The sequence below is a fragment of the Saimiri boliviensis genome, chromosome 7, assembly GCF_048565385.1.
Source record: "Saimiri boliviensis isolate mSaiBol1 chromosome 7, mSaiBol1.pri, whole genome shotgun sequence".
In the NCBI taxonomy this organism is placed as follows: domain Eukaryota; kingdom Metazoa; phylum Chordata; class Mammalia; order Primates; family Cebidae; genus Saimiri; species Saimiri boliviensis.
In genome coordinates, this window is record NC_133455.1 from 98,662,323 (window position 1) to 98,680,948 (window position 18,626).

Sequence of the window (18,626 nt, forward strand, 5' to 3'; positions counted from 1 at the left end):
TCTTTTTAATATGTTTTCTTGGGATGACAATAATAGTATTACTATGATAGTATTAACTTTATTTTTATTGCTTTTACTGTTAAAAAATGGGTGTTCTTACAAAGTTAAACAATATAGAAATATACAAAGTAGAAAATTAAAGGCTCTCTAATCCCATTCCCATATAAGCACCTGTAGATAGAATGGGAAGATTTAGTCATAAATACAAAAAAGATAACATGGAAAAAAACAGACAATTATTAACTCTAGGAAAAACGTAATCATAGCATATTCCTTGGCTCAGAAGTGAAAAGTATTTATATTGTCATTAAAAAAATACATATAAGCCGGGCGCGGTGGCTCACGCCTGTAATCCCAGCACTTTGGGAGGCCGAGGCAGGTGTATCACTAGGTCAAGAGATCGAGATCATCCTGGTCAACATGGTGAAACCCCATCTCTACTAAAAATACAAAAAAATTAGCTGGGCATGGTGGCGCATGCCTGTAATCCTCAGCTACTCAGGAGGCTGAGGCAGGAGAATTGCCAGAACCCAGGAGGCGGAGGTTGCGGTGAGCCAAGATCCCGCCATTGCACTTCAGCCTGGGTAACAAGAACAAAACTCCATCTCAAAAAAAAAAAAAAACCAAAAAAAACCCAAAAACAATGGGCCGGGCGCGGTGGCTTACGCCTGTAATCCCAGCACTTTGGGAGGCCGAGGTGGGCGGATCATGAGGGCAAGAGATGGAGACCATCCTGGTCAACATGGTGAAACCCCATCTCTACTAAAAATACAAAAAAAATTTAGCTGGGCATGGTGGCGCGTGCCTGTAATCCCAGCTACTCAGGAGGCTGAGGCAGGAGAATTGCCTGAACCCAGGAGGCGGAGGTTGCGGTGAGCCGAGATCGGTGAGCTGAGATCGCGCCATTGCACTCCAGCCTGGGTAACAAAAGCGAAACTCCGTCTCAAAAAAAAAAAAAAAAAAAAATATATATATATATATATATATATATATGAATTTCCCCAACATTTTTAACACAGCCACATCAGGAAGATGGAGGAAGGTAGAAGTATATGAGATTGAATAATTCCCCTTTATTCTTTTATTAAGTGACAGAGATATATGTATTTTATTTAGCAATGTGTGCACATATGAGTAGTTTCTTCTAGGGAATGGAATTTGGTGCTATGGGTAGCACAGACAAATAACACCTGTGTTTGATTTTAACCTTTTTAGAGCTATGTTACTTTATATTTTATAGGTATTTACAATTTATCCAGATTGGGTTAAGGCTACAAGAAATATGATGACAAAACACCCATATTTAAGGACAAAATTATCTTGAAAAGTTTATTAACATAAGTAACAATAAATCATTCAACTTTTCGGTCTTCAGGAAGTTTTTAAGGATTAAATTTCAGAAGTCCTCATGTAAACAAATCAGATATGAATAAAGCCCTTATGATGAACTTTTCAAATAAATTTTTAAAATACCTTTTTTCTTAAGATGACAATAGTATTAACATGATAGTATTCTTTTCTTATTTTTATTAAAATTAGCTCTTCAAGATTGTTACTAACAAATCTTGATTTTTATTACTGTGCTAGGGTAAGATTTTAATCACTAAGTTCTTCCTCATCACTGAAATATGTGCTTTTCTTTATCCTTGGGCGTCTTGAATCATCTGATGTTGAGGGGGCTGCTGAACTGGGTTTCCATTTTTTTTGTTCTTCTTCAATTTTGGCTTGCTACAATGTGATTAAAACAAAACAAAACAAAACAAAAAAACCAAAACCAATAGCCTGTTTAATATTATTTATGGTTCATAAATTCAAAGCATGGCAAAAACATACCACAAATGCCATTACTTCCCACCCTCCTAGTCCATGCAAACAATAAGATCTGCTCCCTTCCCCAGAGTTCTGTCCCATCTTACAATCTTACTCAAAATTATCCTAGGCAATTTCTAAAAAAAGTATTTTCTAGCCGGGCGCGGTGGCTCAAGCCTGTAATCCCAGCACTTTGGGAGGCTGAGGCGGGTGGATCACGAGGTCGAGAGATCGAGACCATCCTGGTCAACATGGTGAAACCCCGTCTCTACTAAAGATACAAAAAATTAGCTGGGCATGGTGGCACGTGCCTGTAATCCCAGCTACTCAGGAGGCTGAGGCAGGAGAATTGCCTGAGCCCAGGAGGCGGAGGTTGCGGTGAGCCGAGATCGCGCCATTGCACTCCAACCTGGGTAACAAGAGCGAAACTCCGTCTCAAAAAAAAAAAAAAAAAAAAAAGTATTTTCTGTTGGGCTGCATTCACATTGAGCAAACAGTTCTGGTCATTTCTTTAATCAAAACAGGTTAAGATAGTTAAGTGTTGCCGGGCCAAATCTAGGAAGAACCAATGGGAACTTTTCATTCACACTGTTCTAAGTACTTCAGAGAAACAGCCTGCCTGCCAAAGCTTACGAGGTTAAGGGGAAAAAGAGAGGTTGCCATGAGGTGATCAATGAAGTAAGCAAGGACTATAAACCAAGTCAGCTATTGCATGATGCCTTTTAAAAGAACAATTTAATACCTGGAATGCGATGGCCTGACTGAGGCTGTCAAGAGCAGGATCCTCCCCTTCATCTTCACTTTCTTCTACTTCCTCACTTAAATAAAGAAAATCAAATTGTAATGTAACCAACCAATAGTAAAAAGACAAAAGCAACTCGATAATGTATTTAGTAAAGGTAATATACATACATTTCTTCTTCTGGTTCAGGAGCTTTCTTTTTTTTCTTTTTTTCTTTCTTCTTTGGCGGCTCACGTTCTCCAAGCATATTTTTCGGACAGGCATAACTTAAATGCCCACTTTCCTTTTGTTTCCCATTAAAAAGGAAAGGACAAACACTGTATTTGTTGCTGTTATTTACAAAAACTTGCCTGCTACCCTAACACTAAAAGGATTTTGAATTTAAAAAAGCATATTCCCATACTGGGACTATACAGAAGACATTAATGATAAAACTCAGGACTTAACTATTTAGAAGGTGATATTAAAACTCTCAGTTATTTTAACATTTAGGACTATTTAGTAGTTTTACTAAGAGTAGAAGTAGCAGGCTTCTCTCAAACATTTTAAATATAAAAATTCAAGATATAAAACAAATTGGCTAGGTACAGTGGCTCACACCTGTAATCTTCACAATTTGTAAGGTTGAGGTGGGCAGATCACCTGAGGTCAGGAGTTCGAGACCAGACTGGCCAAAATGGTAAGACCCCATCTCTACTAAAAATACAAAAAAAAAAAAAAAAAAAAGGATTAGCTGGCCTATAGTGCCAGCTACTCAGGAGGCTGAGGTAGGGAGAACTGCTTGAACCTAGGAGGCGGAGGTTGCAGTGAGCCGAGACTGTGCCATTGCATTACAGCCTGGGAGACAAGATCGAAACTCCATCTCAAAAAAAAAAAAAAAAAAAAATAATTCAAAATTTAAATGGATCATCCATCCTAAATGTAAACATCTTAAGTTATTGATAAAACAAGGATAAAACTATTCCTGTTGATTTCCAAGATGTTGCTTAAGATTCTGTTTTAAAAACAAACTGGCTGGGTGTGGTGGCTCAAGCCTGTAATCCGAGCACTTTGGAAGCTGAGGTGGGCAGATCACCTGAGGTCTCAAGTTCAAGACCAGCCTGGCCAACATGGTGAAACCCTGTATCTAATAAAAATGCAAAAATTAGCTGGGCGTGGTGGCACGCACCTGTAATCCCAGCTACTCGGGGGGCTGAGGCACAAGAATTGATTGAACCCAGGAGGCAGAGGTTGCAGTGAGCTGAGATGGAGCTATTGCACTCCAGCCTGGGCAACAGAGCAAGACTCTTTCAAAAAACAAACAAAAAAATGGAAAACGTCTTTCTCAGTTTTCCTGTTAATTACTTTCATTTTTTTCTTTTCATATCCTGACTACACTTGTACTGTCCAATTACAGTAGCCACTAGCCAGCCAACGTGGCTACGGAGAACTTGTCTGAATTGATATACACTGTAAAGATAAAATACACATTGGATTTCTGAAGACTTAGTAACATACGTGGCTTGCATTATATTCTTACTTGACAATGCTGGAGTAGACTATTATTCCTACTTACCTATTGAGTTGTAAGACTTAAAATTTCAATTATAATCTGTACATCAGCTCACTACAATTACATTCAAGATGTTATGTCAGGGTATGGTGTGGGGACTGAGCCAAGGTTAGAACGATAGAAGGGAACAATAATCATACCTTTCCAGTATATTTGACAGAGCAGACAAACTGTGTACTTTGTATACCTAGGATATAGCTCAACCTAAGAAAGGTACTTACTGTTAACGAGCTGCTGAGAAAATATAGTTAGAGAAGCATATCTGAAGCTGTGTTTTAAAATAATATAGCAAAAAATATTAACATATGCAATACTTAAAAAGGATTTAATGAAGTAACTTGAGAAAAACCAGGCTTGGTATATATAAATAGGTTTTTTTGAAGGGAGGGAAATTAAATGTAAAAAATATAACAACTCTATGGATCCATACATGAAAAGTAACTGATTAACAGATTCATCTAGTATTTCTCAGATAATTTAGTATTTACTGTGAATATGAAGACATACACTAATCTGAGTATAACTATGTTTCCCCCCCCCCTTCTTTCTTTTACAAAAATCAGGACTTTGGAAAAGTTTCTAAAGTGTTTACTTAAGAGGTTTTAGGATCATAGGAACTGACAGAATCAGTATCTAAGCAACTGCTTGCTCACTCTTTCTATTCATCCGTGAGTCTATTTAGGTATTTTTTTGGTGGAGGGTATGGGGAGTGACAGTGGGGCAGAGGACCTCAAGCATTTCCCTGAATCTTCCATATGATCTTGTAGCCAGGACAGTATCTCAGTGATTCTCTCCCCATCTCCCCATAACTACCTCTGGACTCTGTTTTTTAAGTATTTTATTTTTGAGACAGAGTCTTGCTCTGTCACCCAGACTGGAGGGCAGTGAAGTGATCTCAGTTCACTGCAACCTCCATCTCCCAGGTTCAAGTGATTCTCCTGCCTCAGCCTCCCGAGTAGCTAGGTTTACAGGTGCTCACCACCACACCTGGCTAAATTTTTATATTTTTAGTGAGACCGGATTTCAACATGTTGGTCAGTCTGGTTTCAAACTCCTGACCTCAAATATCTGCCACCTCAGCTTCCCAAAGTGCTAGGATTATAGGCGTGAGCCACTGTGCCTGGCCTATTTCTTTTTTTTTTTTTTTTTTTTGAGACAGAGTTTCGCTCTTGTTACCCAGGCTGGAGTGCAATGGCACGATCTCGGCTCACCGCAACCTCCGCCTCCTGGGTTCAAGCAATTCTCCTGCCTCAGCCTCCTGAGTGGCTGGGATTACAGGCACGTGCCACCGTGCCCAGCTAATTTTTTTGTATCTTTAGTAGAGACGGGGTTTCACCATATTGACCAGGATGGTCTCGATCACTTGACCTCGTGATCCACCCGCCTCAGCCTCCCAAAGTGCTGGGATTACAGGCTTGAGCCACCGCGCCCGGCTTCTTTTTTTTTTTTTTTTTTTTTTTTTTGAGACGGAGTTTCACTCTTGTTACCCAGGCTGGAGTGCAATGGCGCGATCTCGGCTCACCGCAACCTCCGCCTCCTGGGTTCAGGCAATTCTCCTGCCTCAGCCTCCTGAGTAGCTGGGATTACAGGCAGGCGCCACTATGCCCAGCTAATTTTTTGTATTTTTAGTAGAGACGGGGTTTCACCATGTTGACCAGGATGGTCTCGATCTCTCGACCTCGTGATCCACCTGCCTCAGCCTCCCAAAGTGCTGGGATTACAGGCTTGAGCCACCGCGCCCGGCTTCTGGCCTATTTCTTAAGTATTTTATATGGTCATTTTACAAACTTAGAGCTGTGAGAACCAGATTAAAATTCTCTTGGTACCAACACAGACCTTATACAAAATTGTTTATGGCTATCTCTCCTCATCACCAAAACTTTAAATGGATAACGACAGATCATGAAGGGAATCGAAGAAAATGTGGGGATACCGGGCGCGGTGGCTCAAGCCTGTAATCCCAGCACTTTGGGAGGCTGAGGCGGGTGGATCACGAGGTCAGGAGATCGAGACCATCCTGGTCAACACGGTGAAACCCCGTCTCTACTAAAAAAAAATACAAAAAATTAGCTGGGCATGGTGGTGTGTGCCTGTAATCCCAGCTACTCAGGAGGCTGAGGCAGGAGAATTGCCTGAACCCAGGAGGCGGAAGTTGCGGTGAGCCGAGATTGCGCCATTGCACTCCAGCCTGGGTAACGAGCGAAACTCCCATCTCAAAAAAAAAAAAAAAGAAAATGTGGGGATAGTTCAGTTATAAAATACTAGCAATAAAAATTAAAAACTTCAAAACACACTATTCCATAGAGGATAAGGTCACATGATAATGTTGGTATTGAACTGTGACACTTAAAAACTGTTACAGAAACAGGCAATATCCTATTAACAAGAAGTTATGAGTTACTAAAATCTTTCAAGGCAATACATAAGTAGAAGATGTTTAAAAGTCTAACACTTTTAAAACTAGTGATTTTCAAAGATTTAGGAGCTAGAGGAAATACCACTTTGTATTACTGAACTCAGGTTATCTTTATACACTGTATTTCAACTGCATTTATACTTAGATGAGTTTAAAGTACCTAAGTAAAACAACTAGGCCAGGTACAGTGGCTAGCATCTGTAACCTAGCACTTTGGGAGGCTGAGGTGGGAGGACTGCTCGAGCCCAGGAGTTTGAGATTGGCCTGGGAACATAGGAAGGACCTGCCTCTACAAAAAATTTTAAAAAGTAGCAGGGCGTGATAGTACATGCCTGTCATACCAGCTACTTGACAATGTGGTAGGAGGATCACTTGGGCTCGGGAGCTGGAGCCTACGGTGAGTTCTGATTGCACCACTGCACTCCAGCCTGGGTGACACTGGAAGACCCTGTCTCAAAAAAATAAATCTTTAGCCGGGCGCGGTGGCTCAAGCCTGTAATCCCAGCACTTTGGGAGGCCGAGGCGGGTGGATCACAAGGTCGAGAGATCGAGACCAACCTGGTCAACATGGTGAAACCCCGTCTCTACTAAAAATACAAAAAAAATTAGCTGGGCATGGTGGCGTGTGCCTGTAATCCCAGCTACTTAGGAGGCTGAGGCAGGAGAATTGCCTGAACCCAGGAGGCGGAGGTTGCGGTGAGCCGAGATCGTGCCATTGCACTCCAGCCTGGGTAACAAGAGTGAAACTCCGTCTCAAAAAAAAAAAAAATAATAATAAATCTTTAAAAATAAAGCAATTTTCATAACCTGGTTTAGCCAGTAAGAAGTTTTGGTGAGCAAAAATAAAAGACTGATGTGAAAAGTATCTTAAAGTAAACTATGCAAAGTTCCATTAAGTTTTAGGTTTACTTACCCCACATTCATAACACTTAGATTTATCAAAGTAGTTTCGCCTTCGGATGAACTCAGCTGCTCTTCCATTGTCAATAGCAATGCTTGCTTTTATCACTCTACCAAATAACTAAACCAGAGAAAAATGTAAATGCAGAATGTATTCACTCAAACCTAAAATTAATTATTTAATCCAATTTTCTCAAATCTTCAATTCCAGGTTATTTTGGATTATTTTAGCAATTGCCACTTTGGTGTAATACATTCTATTCTGTAGTATTCTTATTCCTGAGATTCCACCAATGTTTTGAGAACCCAGTACAGTTTTGACCGCTTTTCTTTCCATTAGTTAGATAACTTAAGAATCTACTGATACCTATTAGACCTGATGATCCATTACATCCCCATATTTTTGGTCTGGATGAGCATAAAGGCTTTGGGGCTGAAAACTTTGATGAACAGCTTACCTGTTTGTTGTTTATTGCCCTGGTACAGTTTTGTGCAGAGTCTTTATCCAAAAACAAAATAAATGCAACCCCTTTACTCTTCCTGGTATCTTTATCTTTCATTATGGTAACCCTTAAAGCATAAACAAAGAGTTAAAAATGAGGCAGCAATAAATAAAACATATGAATATTTGAAAAATTCATTTTAAAAAAGGGGCTAAAAATTTACAAGAAAAATTAATACATATATTTGAAAAATCAGCTATCTCTTCAAGATCATGGGATACCAAGAATGGAAATGAGAAAGGGTGATACTGATTTAACAGAAGTGAGCATAGCTATGATTAGGAGTTAACCAGAGAAGTAAAGAGATTATATAGAGATAATGGAATCTTGAAGAGTAACCATAATCCCTCTTCCATACTAACTCCCTCACCTTGCAAAACAGAACAAAATAAAGGTATACTTTTTTACAGAAAAAGTAAAATGATTTACTAATTTTTTAAGTTAGAATCAAACTGTATTTTTTTTTTTTTTTTTGAGATGGGGCCTTGCTCTGTTACCAAGGTGGTGTGAAGTGGCATGATCTTACCTCACTGCCACCTCCACCTCCTGGGTTCAAGTGATTCTCCTGCCTCAGCCTCCTGAGTAGCTGGGACTACAGACGTGCATCACCAAGCCCAGCTAATTTTTGTATTTTTACTAGAGACAGGGTTTCACCATCTTGGTCAGAATGGTCTTGATCTCTTGACCTCGTGATCTGCCTGCCTTGGCCTCCCAAAGTGCTGGGATTATAGGTGTGAACGACCGTGCCTGGTCTCAATAGTGTATTAATATTCTTTTAAAGAATCTTTGGGAAAAAAAGAAAAAAAAAAACATCTCCAGTGCTCAGTGTGGTGGTGAACACCTGTAATTCCAGCTGCTTGGGAGACAGAGGCAGGAGGATGCTTGAGCACAGGAGATGAGACCAGCCTAGGTGACATGAGACCCAGATTTTTAGGAAAAAAGAATCTCCTGTACTATGGTTTTTAGCCACACCACACCCCAGGGTGTACCTGAGTAATAAGGAGAGTTATTAGAGCACGGAGCCTGCTCTTTCTCCTGACCCGTACACGTCCCTACTCCTGGAGGCCCTTGCACACCCTATGTCATTTATTTAACATTTTCTAATGTTTGAATTACAGGAAAACGATAATAGGACACAAGTGAATAAATAAATAGAAATTTTATTCAGAATAACGTTTCCCATATTAAAATTATTTTATTTAGGTTTGGGTTAAGGTACATATTAGTCTTTGGAATGAAACTGATAAAGATGCTACTATATTAAGAAAAGGGATGTTTAATGTCATTTAAAGAAAGAAACAAGTTGAAATAATTTAGGCCAACTGAAATGGTTTAGTTTCTCAAACAGTATACCTGTATAGTCAATGTGCTTAGAAGGTAAGGAGAGGCAAGCACCCAAGGAAAGAAGGTTCAAATTTAGATTGGTTATCATCAAAGCACCACAGTTACGAGAATATGCAGGAGAGGTTTGAACCAATTTTGATAGAAATACTGAATACCGTAGTTGCTTTACATTTTGGAATTCTTCATAATGTTTGTGAAACATTATTTTTTTTAAAAGTAGTATTCCAAAAGAAGTGTTAGCTTTCTATATCATCCTCAATTAATGATCTCTCATCTGTTGCCTCTTTTCCATTTCCACTGCTTTTTTCTTGTCCACAGGGGCATTACTGTTTCAACAGTCTATTCTTATTGGTTCCTTTATGCTAATTTTTTCTCTTATAATTTTATCATATAGTTAAGTAGTCTTCTACTTAAGGAATAAATAAAATCACACGATTCCTTTTTTCAAAAATTTTTGGTTTTGTAAGTTACCTATTCTTTGTCCCACAGTCAGCATCCTTGATGATTTGGCTCCCATCTCCTTCATCTTTCACTGCTCCTTCCCACACAAACTACGAGGTCTACCCAAAAGAAACCACTCAATGCTCCGGTAGCATGGCCTGTATTTCCCCAAATTTGTGCCTTTGTTCACACAACTTCTATCTTTTTTCACTTCTGAATCACTGCCCATTAAAATTTTCCTCATTCTTTAGGGGTTCAGGTCAGTATGTCAGTTCCTAATAGCTTCAATTAGATATAATTTCTCCTCTTTTATGCTAGTCTCTGCTGAATTGTGTTATTCATAATCAATGCCTCATTTCATCTATTTAAATGTAAACTCCTTTAAGGCTGTCTCTGTAACCCACATGTGTTTGGCTTAAGATGCTGATTGATAGATACACCTTTATATTCAATGGGATAGATTTTTAAAAAATGGGAAAAGCGGCCGGGCGCGGTGGCTCAAGCCTGTAATCCCAGCACTTTGGGAGGCCGAGGCAAGTGGATCACGAGGTCAAGAGATCAAGACCATCCTGGTCAACATGGTGAAACCCCGTCTCTACTAAAAATACAAAAAATTAGCTGGGCATGGTGGTGCGTGCCTGTAATCCCAGCTACTCGGGAGGCTGAGACAGGAGAATTGCCTGAACCCAGGAGGCGGAGGTTGCGGTGAGCGGAGATTGCGCCATTGCACTCCAGCCTGGGTAACAAGAGCGAAACTCCGTCTCAAAAAAAAAAAAAAAAAAAAAAAGGGAAAAGCAGTTTCCAAAAGAATGCACTGTATATGTTCATTCATTTGGTCATTCAGTCACTCTGCTAGCCTCAAACTCATGTGCTAAGCACTAACAGTAGTTTTTACCCTCAGGAAAGAACTTACTGTTTAGTGGTGGAGACAGACCTACAAACCAATATCATATAATAAATAGTTTGATAGAGATACTTTCTGTGGTAACAGAAAAAAAAAATTACAGCAGTGATTTAAAAGGACAAATCTACTGTGACTCTCATGTTTCTGGCAAGGGAAAAGAGGTAGACAGTAGCACCATTTCCTAATACAAGGTATAAGATGTACTTATTTAAGCACATAATATGAAGCATACCCTATTTTGGGAAACCTGAATGTTATCCATAACACCTCCTGCTTGCTCACACAGTCCTTATACACAAAGTAAGCATATCACTAAATATTACCCACTTTGCTTCCTATACATATCACTAATCATTACCCATTTTACCTCAATGATGGCTGAAATCTGACCACTTCTCAAATCTGAACAGTCTCTGTATCTCCACCTGTACTATTTTAGTACAGATTTCTCCCCTGGGCTACGGTTTTAGATTTCAGACTGGTCTCACTGCATTTTCTTTTTTTTTCTCCAGCAAGTTCTGCCGCCCAGGCTGGAGTGCAGTGGCATGATCTTGGCTCACTGCCTCCCTGCCTCCCTGGTTCAACTGATTCTCGTGCCTAGCTTCCCAAGTAGCTGGGATTACAGGTGTGTGCCACCAAGGCCGGCTAATTTTTTTGTTTTTTGTAGAGATGGAGTTTTGCCATATTGGCCAGGCTGGTCCTGAACTCCTGACCTTTCAAGTGATACTCCCGTATCAGCCTCCCAAAGTGCTGCGATCACAGGCGTGAACCATCATGTCCAGCTGCATTTGCTTTTGCTCCCCTCCAATCGAATTTCTACATTAAGCCAGAATAAACTTTAAAAAATTTAAATTATGTCATCCCTCACTTAAAATTCTTAAATGATTCCAGATTTCTTAGAATGAAAACCAAATAACCTTTGTAACCTGGCCAAGAAGCAAGATGAGGAACCTGCTTCCATCTCTGGACCCATCTTGTGCTTTCTCCCCTTACTCATCTCCAGTCACATTGGCCTTCTTTCTATTTCTTTTTTTTTTTTTGAGAAGGAGTTTCACTCTTGTTACCCAGGCTGGAGTGCAATGGCGTGATCTCGGTTCACCGAAACCTCCGCCTCCTGGGTTCAGGCAATTCTCCTGCCTCAGCCTCCTGAGTAGCTGGGATTACTTTTTATTATTTTTGCAACGCCCAGCTAATTTTTTGTATTTTTAGTAGAGACGGGGTTTCACCATGTTGACCAGGATCCACCCGCCTCAGCCTCCCAAAGTGCTGATTACAGGCGGGAGCCACCGCACCCGGCCTCTTTCTATTTCTTGATCTCACTTTATTTTCTCTTGCCACAGGGCCTTTGCATAAGGTATTCCCTCTACCTGAAATATTCCTCCCTTATTTTTGCCTACTTAACTCTTACTCATCTTTAGGCTTCCACTCAAAGGATACTGACCTAGTTCCTTTTCTGCCTCTCCAGACTAGATCAAGTCTTCCCTGTTTCAAGGTGCTTATAATTCTGTATTTTTAACTCCATAGCCCTTTCATGGTTTAGGACTATATATTTATATGGATATCCATTCAGAGATTCTGACAAAGAGGCAAAAAAAAAAAAAAAAAAAGAAAAGAAAAGATAAAAGGTAAAAGGGAATGGGCTCTGAAATCTGACTGTCGGATTCAAACATTTTCTCCACCACTAGCTAGCAAAATGACCTTAGGTTACTGTGTGCTTCAGTTTAATCAGTTATAATATTGAGATGATAATAGTACCTACCTTAAAAGGCAGTTATGAGAATTAAATAACATACATAAAATACATAAAGACATGAGAACAATGCCTAGCATATATATACTCATTTAAGTATCACATACCATCATCATTACCAGTGTTTGGACTGATGATGATGGTGACTTTTCAAAATCTGAACATCCAAAAATTAATGCAGAAGCATTTTGATAATGATTTTTTCTTTTTTTGAGACAGAGTCTTGCTCTGTCACCCATGCTGGAGTGCAATGGTGGGATCTCAGCTCACTGCAATCTCCACATCACGGGTTCAAGTGATTCTCCTGCCTTAATTTCCTGAGTAGATGGGATTATAGGCGTATGCTACCACGCCCAGCTAATTTTTGTATTTTTAGTAGGGAGGGGTTTCAACATGTTGGTCGGGCTGGTCTCAAACTCCTGACATTGTGATCTGCCTGCCTCAGCCTCCCGAAGTGCTGGGATTACAGGCATGAGCCACTGCGCCCGGCTGATAATGATTTTTTTTTTTTTTTTTGAGACAGAGTTCCACTCTTGTTACCCAGGCTGGAGTGCAATGGCGCGATCTCGGCTCACCGCAACCTCCGCCTCCTGGGTTCAAGCAATTCTCCTGCCTCAGCCTCCTGAGTAGCTGGGATTACAGGCACGCGCCACCATGCCCTGCTAATGTTTTGTATTTTTAGTAGAGGCGGGGTTTCACCATGTTGACCAGGATGGTCTAGATCTCTTGACCTCGTGATCCACCCACCTCGGCCTCCCAAAGTGCTGGGATTACAGGCTTGAGCCACGGCGCCCGGCCTGATAATGATTTTTTAATAGCAAAGTAACTGTAAAATGAGTTAATAATTTCAAGATGCAAATCAGCTTCAACTGTTTAACACCCATTTATGGAATACTAGAAGAAGCTACTCAAGATAAATATGCTCGAATTTCTTGGGATTTTATCTCAGAATGTATATTGGTTAAAAGATAGTTAAGATGACAGTATCCTGCTTTTACTTTTTTGCCCCATAACGTAGTTGCTTGATTTAAAACAGTTAAATATGAGACCCTCAAGTTCTTTTTATCCTTCCTTAACCCTCAGCTCCAATTGCTATTATTGTCCATTACCGTTTTTGTATGTTTCTAGTCTTTCCAATGATCTCTAAGCTTTCTCTGAAGGCAGATAATGTTTTCTAGTTATCTGTCTCATAGCATTCTGCAGGTCAGATGCGCTGAAATATTTGTTTTCACACGATTTATTTGAAAAATGTTAATCTACTTATAGTATACTTAATCACACATTTCCTAGTAATCAAAATATTTGTTTACCATTAGATATGAGAATGTATCTTTACAGTATATGGAAAGACATTTATGATATATCAAATTAAAAAAAGAAAATAAAATTGCATGTATGGAATACAGTCTTTAAGAAAAACTTTCCATCTACATATTTATATAGATGGAAAACTAACTAAAATTGTCATAAAAACGTTAATAGTATTATTTTCTTTGTTATATCAGTATGTTTTATTTTTAAAAATCTACTGTCATTAAAAAAATAATAGACAAGCAAATTCAGATAAACTTTTAAATGAAGGTACAAAATTTAATGTGAATACTCACTTTACAACTTTGCCATACTTGGAAAATATCTGAAACAAGACCACATATTTACAATTTAATTTAAAATCATAAAACATCAAATTTTCAGGTTGCAGACATTGACCAAATTCTTTGTTACAGTTTATGAAAAATTTCAGCCTTCAGTGTATATATAAGGCCGGCCCTAGGAAAAAATTTTTTTTGGTGACTAGAATAATATTCTTATTTTTATTGGAGTTACATATATCTGCCTCAGTTTCTAGACTTGACAATGGAGTGAATACAGAGAAAAATCCCACTTTGTGCATATGGTAGATCCAAGGCATACACACTGGATAGCTGCTGTGTTCCTGAGGGATGCTCATGGCAACTGTCAACTCCACCATAGTGCCAGCTACACCTGTGCTTCAAATATCAATGTTATGGAATAGCAATAGTCCAATTCTACTCTCACGTCTACTTTGTTATTCCTATGAAGCAATCCCTGTTTGAGAAGACAGATCCTTAGACTGCTTTATTTAAAACAAAAACAAAAAACAAACCTTATAAAAAAGCTTTTATAATGAAAAATCCATTTCTATCAGTCTTCTTCCTCTGCCCACCATTAACATGTTAGTACAACTTTATAGTTGGCTCTCGTGTTACTTTTACTTCATCCTATGCAATCTCATTTATTTATACAGTTCCAGCTCATTACCCATATACTAAGAGTTCCAATTATATAAGAAATCTTTTAGAATGTGTTAGTATATGCAACCGATAATAACGGATTTTTTTCTAAGATTAAGCTGTATAATCCTGGAATGTCATATAACTGGATTGCAGTGCTAGCAACACTGGGTTCTGAAGGCCAGTACCGTTTTCTGTATAATAGTAATGGCTTCTCGTTTCACTCAGAGTGAAAGCCAGAGTCCTTATCATGATGTAAATAGGTCCTATAAGGCACTCAGAGTGGGCTTACCTAAGATTACCCCTCTTCTCCTGAAATGCTTGTCCTCTAGAATCTGCACAGCTACCTCTTACTTGTTTCAGGTCTTATTAAAAAGTCACCTTTCTCAATAATGGCATTTCCCACAACCCTATGTAAAATTTCACCTCCATTCTCAACTTAACATTTAATAGCCCACCTTCCAGCTTTATTTTTTCTCCTTAGCACCTAAAATCTTAGCATCTCATTAGTATTTAACATATAATTTGACTTTTTAGTATTTTGCATTGTTTCTCTCATGCTATACTAAGGGTACCAAGAGGGCTTTTTGTCTTCTTGTTCACTGATATGTCTCTACTACCTACAAGAATGCTCAGCACATAATAAATGTTCAATAAATCCAGCCTCTTTTTTTTCTTTTCTTTTTTTTGAGACACGGTCTCATTCTGTCACCGAGGCTGGAGTGCAGTGGTGTGATCTTGGCTCACTGTAGCCTTGACCTCCTAGGCTCAAGCAGTCTTCCAACCTCACTTTCCCAGGCAGCTTGTAGAGACATGGTGGCACAGGCCTATAGTCACAGCTGCTCAGGGGGATAAGGTGGGAGGATCACCTGAGGGGTGGGGAGGCTGCAGTGAGCCTTGATAGTGTCACTGTGCCCCAGCCTGCATGACAGAATTAAAAAAAAAAAAAAGAAAAATAAAAAGAAAAGAAAAAAAGAATTTGTCCTTGGAGAACTATTAGCTTAAGGTTATCTGTATCTCAAATAGCAGTCACTAGATAAGATTTACTTACCCGGTACAAGTCATTGTTTGTCAGGGAAAAAGGCAAGTTGGATACATACACTGTGCTCTTACTTGGAGCCAATCCACCACTCATTTCTGAAAGTGAAAATAAACCTATCAGCAATCAAGCTAAACCAAGATTTTTTTTTTTTGTTTGTTTTGTTTTGTTTTTTTAGACAGTTTTGCTCTTGTTGCCCAGGCTGGAATGCAATGGAGCCATCTCAGCTTACTGCAACCTCTGCTTTCTGGATTCAAGCGAATCTCTTGCCTCAGCCTTCCAAGTAGCTGGGATTACAGGCATGCACCACCATGCCCAGCTAATTTTGTATGTTTAGTAGAGATGAGGTTTCATCATGTTGGTCAGGCTGGTCTTGAACACCTGACCTCAAGTAATCCACCCACCTCAGCTCCCCAAAGTGCTGGGGTTACAGGTGTAAGCCACCACACCTGGCCTAAACCAGGCATTCTTAGTTCCAAATTAAACCAATACATCAGACCAGTCTGGGTATTTTGAAAAAAACCAAAAAACAAAAAAACAACCCAATACTGTATTAATAATTACTGATTTAATTATGCCAGATTTGTATATCTTCCTTTTTTTTTTTCTTTTGCCTTTGTTCTTGAAGATGTTGCTAAGTTTTTTTTTTTTGGAGATCGAGTTTTGCTCTTGTTGCCCAGACTGGAGTGCAATGGCACATTCTTGGCTCACTGCAGCCTCCGCCTCCCAGGTTCAAGCGATTCTCCTGCCTCAGCCTTCTGAGCAGCTGGGATTACAGGCATTTGCCAACATGCCCGGCTAATTTCTTGTATTTTTAGTAGACATGGGGTTTCACCATGTTGGCCAGGATGGTCTTGATCTCTTGACCTCATGATTCACCCGCCTCAGCCTCCCAAGATGCTGGGATTACAGGGGTGAGCCACTGCACCCAGCCTACCTTCCTTACATTTTAGGAAGTTAGGAACAATTAACTCCAGGAGGCTGAATTACGGTTTTCAGCAGTCACCACTTTAAAAAAAAAATCTTTTTTGGTTCTTCTTTCAAGTATTCTTTACACTAACACTTTCAGTGCTGGACAAGAGGGGTTTTAAATAGATGATGGAAAAACCCTGAAGCCAGTCCTAACCTCCCCTCAGGCTATGAGAAAAAAAAAATGATCGAATGAATATGTATTGTATATGTTCAATACCTTCACCTTGCACACCCAGGTCAGAAGGCGCCTAGGGCCTCAAAAGAACCTTAGCCACTGATTTCTGCTAATACAGTCATGCTACACTGAACGAAGGAGATATGTTCTGAGTGTGCTGCACGATATCATAGATTGTACTTAGACAAACCTGTATGGTCTAGCCTATTGCTCCTAGGCTACAACCTGTATAGCATGTTAATGTACTGAATAATGTAGGCAATTGAAACACAATGGTAAATATTTGTGTAGCTAAACACAGAAAAGGTACAGTAAAAATATGGTACAACATATTATACTCTTAGGAGACCACCATGGTATATGTGGTTTGTCATTAACCAAAGAGTTATGCTGTGCATGCCTGTACTATGGTTAGGTACCTTTTTTGTTTGTTTTAATATTTTTTCTCTGGAGTGGTGTTAGCAGGAAAATTTTCTTTCACCCATTTAGTATGATGTTAAGGAGGAAATTTAAGCTTTACGTATTGACAATGTAAACTTCTTTCGAAACACTAATTTTGCCTATTAATGCCAAATTACGAGATGATACTTTTAATTTATATAAATAGGTTTGGTGCCTGGAGGAGAGACAAACCTGTATGTATGTGTGTATGTATATATACACATGGGTATATGTATACAGTTTACAAATTAATCCATCAGTAATTAATTTTACAAGGTCAGCAAATTACCGTGAAAATATCAGACTCAATCAAATTCAAACTTCTGATTTAAAAAGAGCATGTGGTGTGTATTTGAGATGGGGAGACGAACCATCATAAATGGAAAAATATTGACTCAGGCATGCCAATTCGCGATGGAATTAAGAAAACTGCTTGATGTTTGGAGTTTTGGGGGGAATTATTTACGGAACTTCAAAACTCAACATAGGTCGCTTTTTAAAAGTTTCTCATTTGAAACTACGCGTCGGACGTTTTCCTGAGAGCTGTGAAGGCAGGCAGAAGTTAAGGTCCTGCAAATAAAAAGGGTGGCGGGAGACAGCAGAGCGTTTTGGTAGCCGAGTCTGGGGAAGGGGCCCCGCAGGGGAGAAAACCGAAGCTGAGGAGGCGTTTACCTTTAGGTGGGGCGGGCCTGGGATACCACAAGAGTGCGAGCCCTCGGCTCAGCTGGGGCTCAACCTACTTCGTAGCCACTCGCAGCGGCCTTGGCATCACGAGTCCTGGGAGGGGTCAAGCGCGGAAACGAGACGATAGCAGCCGCTGGGCCTCTTCCCGCTGGTTAGAGATCCCGGCCTCGAAGGCGGGCCGAGAGCCCAGCGTTTCGGTGACGTCATTGCGAGCGCCGGAAGTGCCTACCCTGGGATTGCGGCGGCGGGCGGGCGACTACGTTTACGGGGACTCTCGGAGGGCCCGAGTCGGTGAGCGCCTTTTACCTTTTCCAGCCATGGGTGGGAAGCGCGTGCGGGCTGCTACACGCGGGGGGAGGGGGAGCGGGCGGGTGTTTTCTGTGTCGGGCCCTGGGTTCTCTTACTGACTTTGAATTGTGCAACAATTCTGCCCATGCGGTTGAGGTTGGAGAGACGCAGTGGAGTTTGGAATAAAGGAAAGTGCAAGTTGAGTCTAAGGTTAAGTTCGCCTCTCTGTAGCGCCTTCATATGCAAAAAGAAGGCTGAGCTAGGTAACTCTAGTGACCCGAGACCATTCAGGAAGTCGGTAATTTTACTGATGGTGTTCGCGGTACCCAGCTCGCTATTAGGCACTTTGGGAACTACAAAATAAATTGTAAAACAGACCTTTATTTTGTTTTGTTTCGTTTTCTGGTGGAG

The 18,626-nt window shown here is 40.1% G+C and overlaps 2 protein-coding genes across 12 annotated transcripts in view; one reads left to right on the top strand and one right to left on the bottom strand.

Annotated features, from left to right (window-relative positions):
- Positions 1-1,315: 1,315 nt before the first annotated feature.
- On the bottom strand, positions 1,316-18,124 carry ZCRB1 (zinc finger CCHC-type and RNA binding motif containing 1). Of its 2 annotated transcripts, none has more exons than XM_074403100.1 (8): positions 17,984-18,124; positions 15,668-15,753; positions 13,969-13,997; positions 7,878-7,989; positions 7,433-7,540; positions 2,722-2,834; positions 2,552-2,627; positions 1,316-1,728 (listed from the first exon to the last, which is right to left on the bottom strand). In XM_074403100.1, the coding sequence occupies exons 2-8, from the start codon at positions 15,749-15,751 to the stop codon at positions 1,597-1,599; spliced, it is 654 nt and encodes a 217-aa protein (XP_074259201.1). In that variant the 5' UTR covers positions 15,752-15,753; positions 17,984-18,124; the 3' UTR covers positions 1,316-1,596. The 2 variants fall into 2 exon arrangements, with proteins under 2 accessions (XP_074259201.1, XP_003926714.1); XM_003926665.4 differs by having other exon boundaries at positions 17,916-18,123.
- Positions 18,115-18,626, top strand: part of PPHLN1 (periphilin 1) — a 146,253-nt gene continuing 145,741 nt past the window's right edge. For 4 of the 10 annotated variants that reach the window (XM_074403094.1, XM_074403096.1, XM_074403098.1 and 1 more), the window contains exon 1: positions 18,157-18,218. The gene's annotated coding sequence lies outside the window, so the exon portion shown is untranslated. Of the gene's footprint in view, positions 18,219-18,626 lie in introns of all 10 variants that reach the window. The other 6 variants (XM_003926664.4, XM_010337388.3, XM_010337390.3 and 3 more) reach the window with 3 other exon arrangements.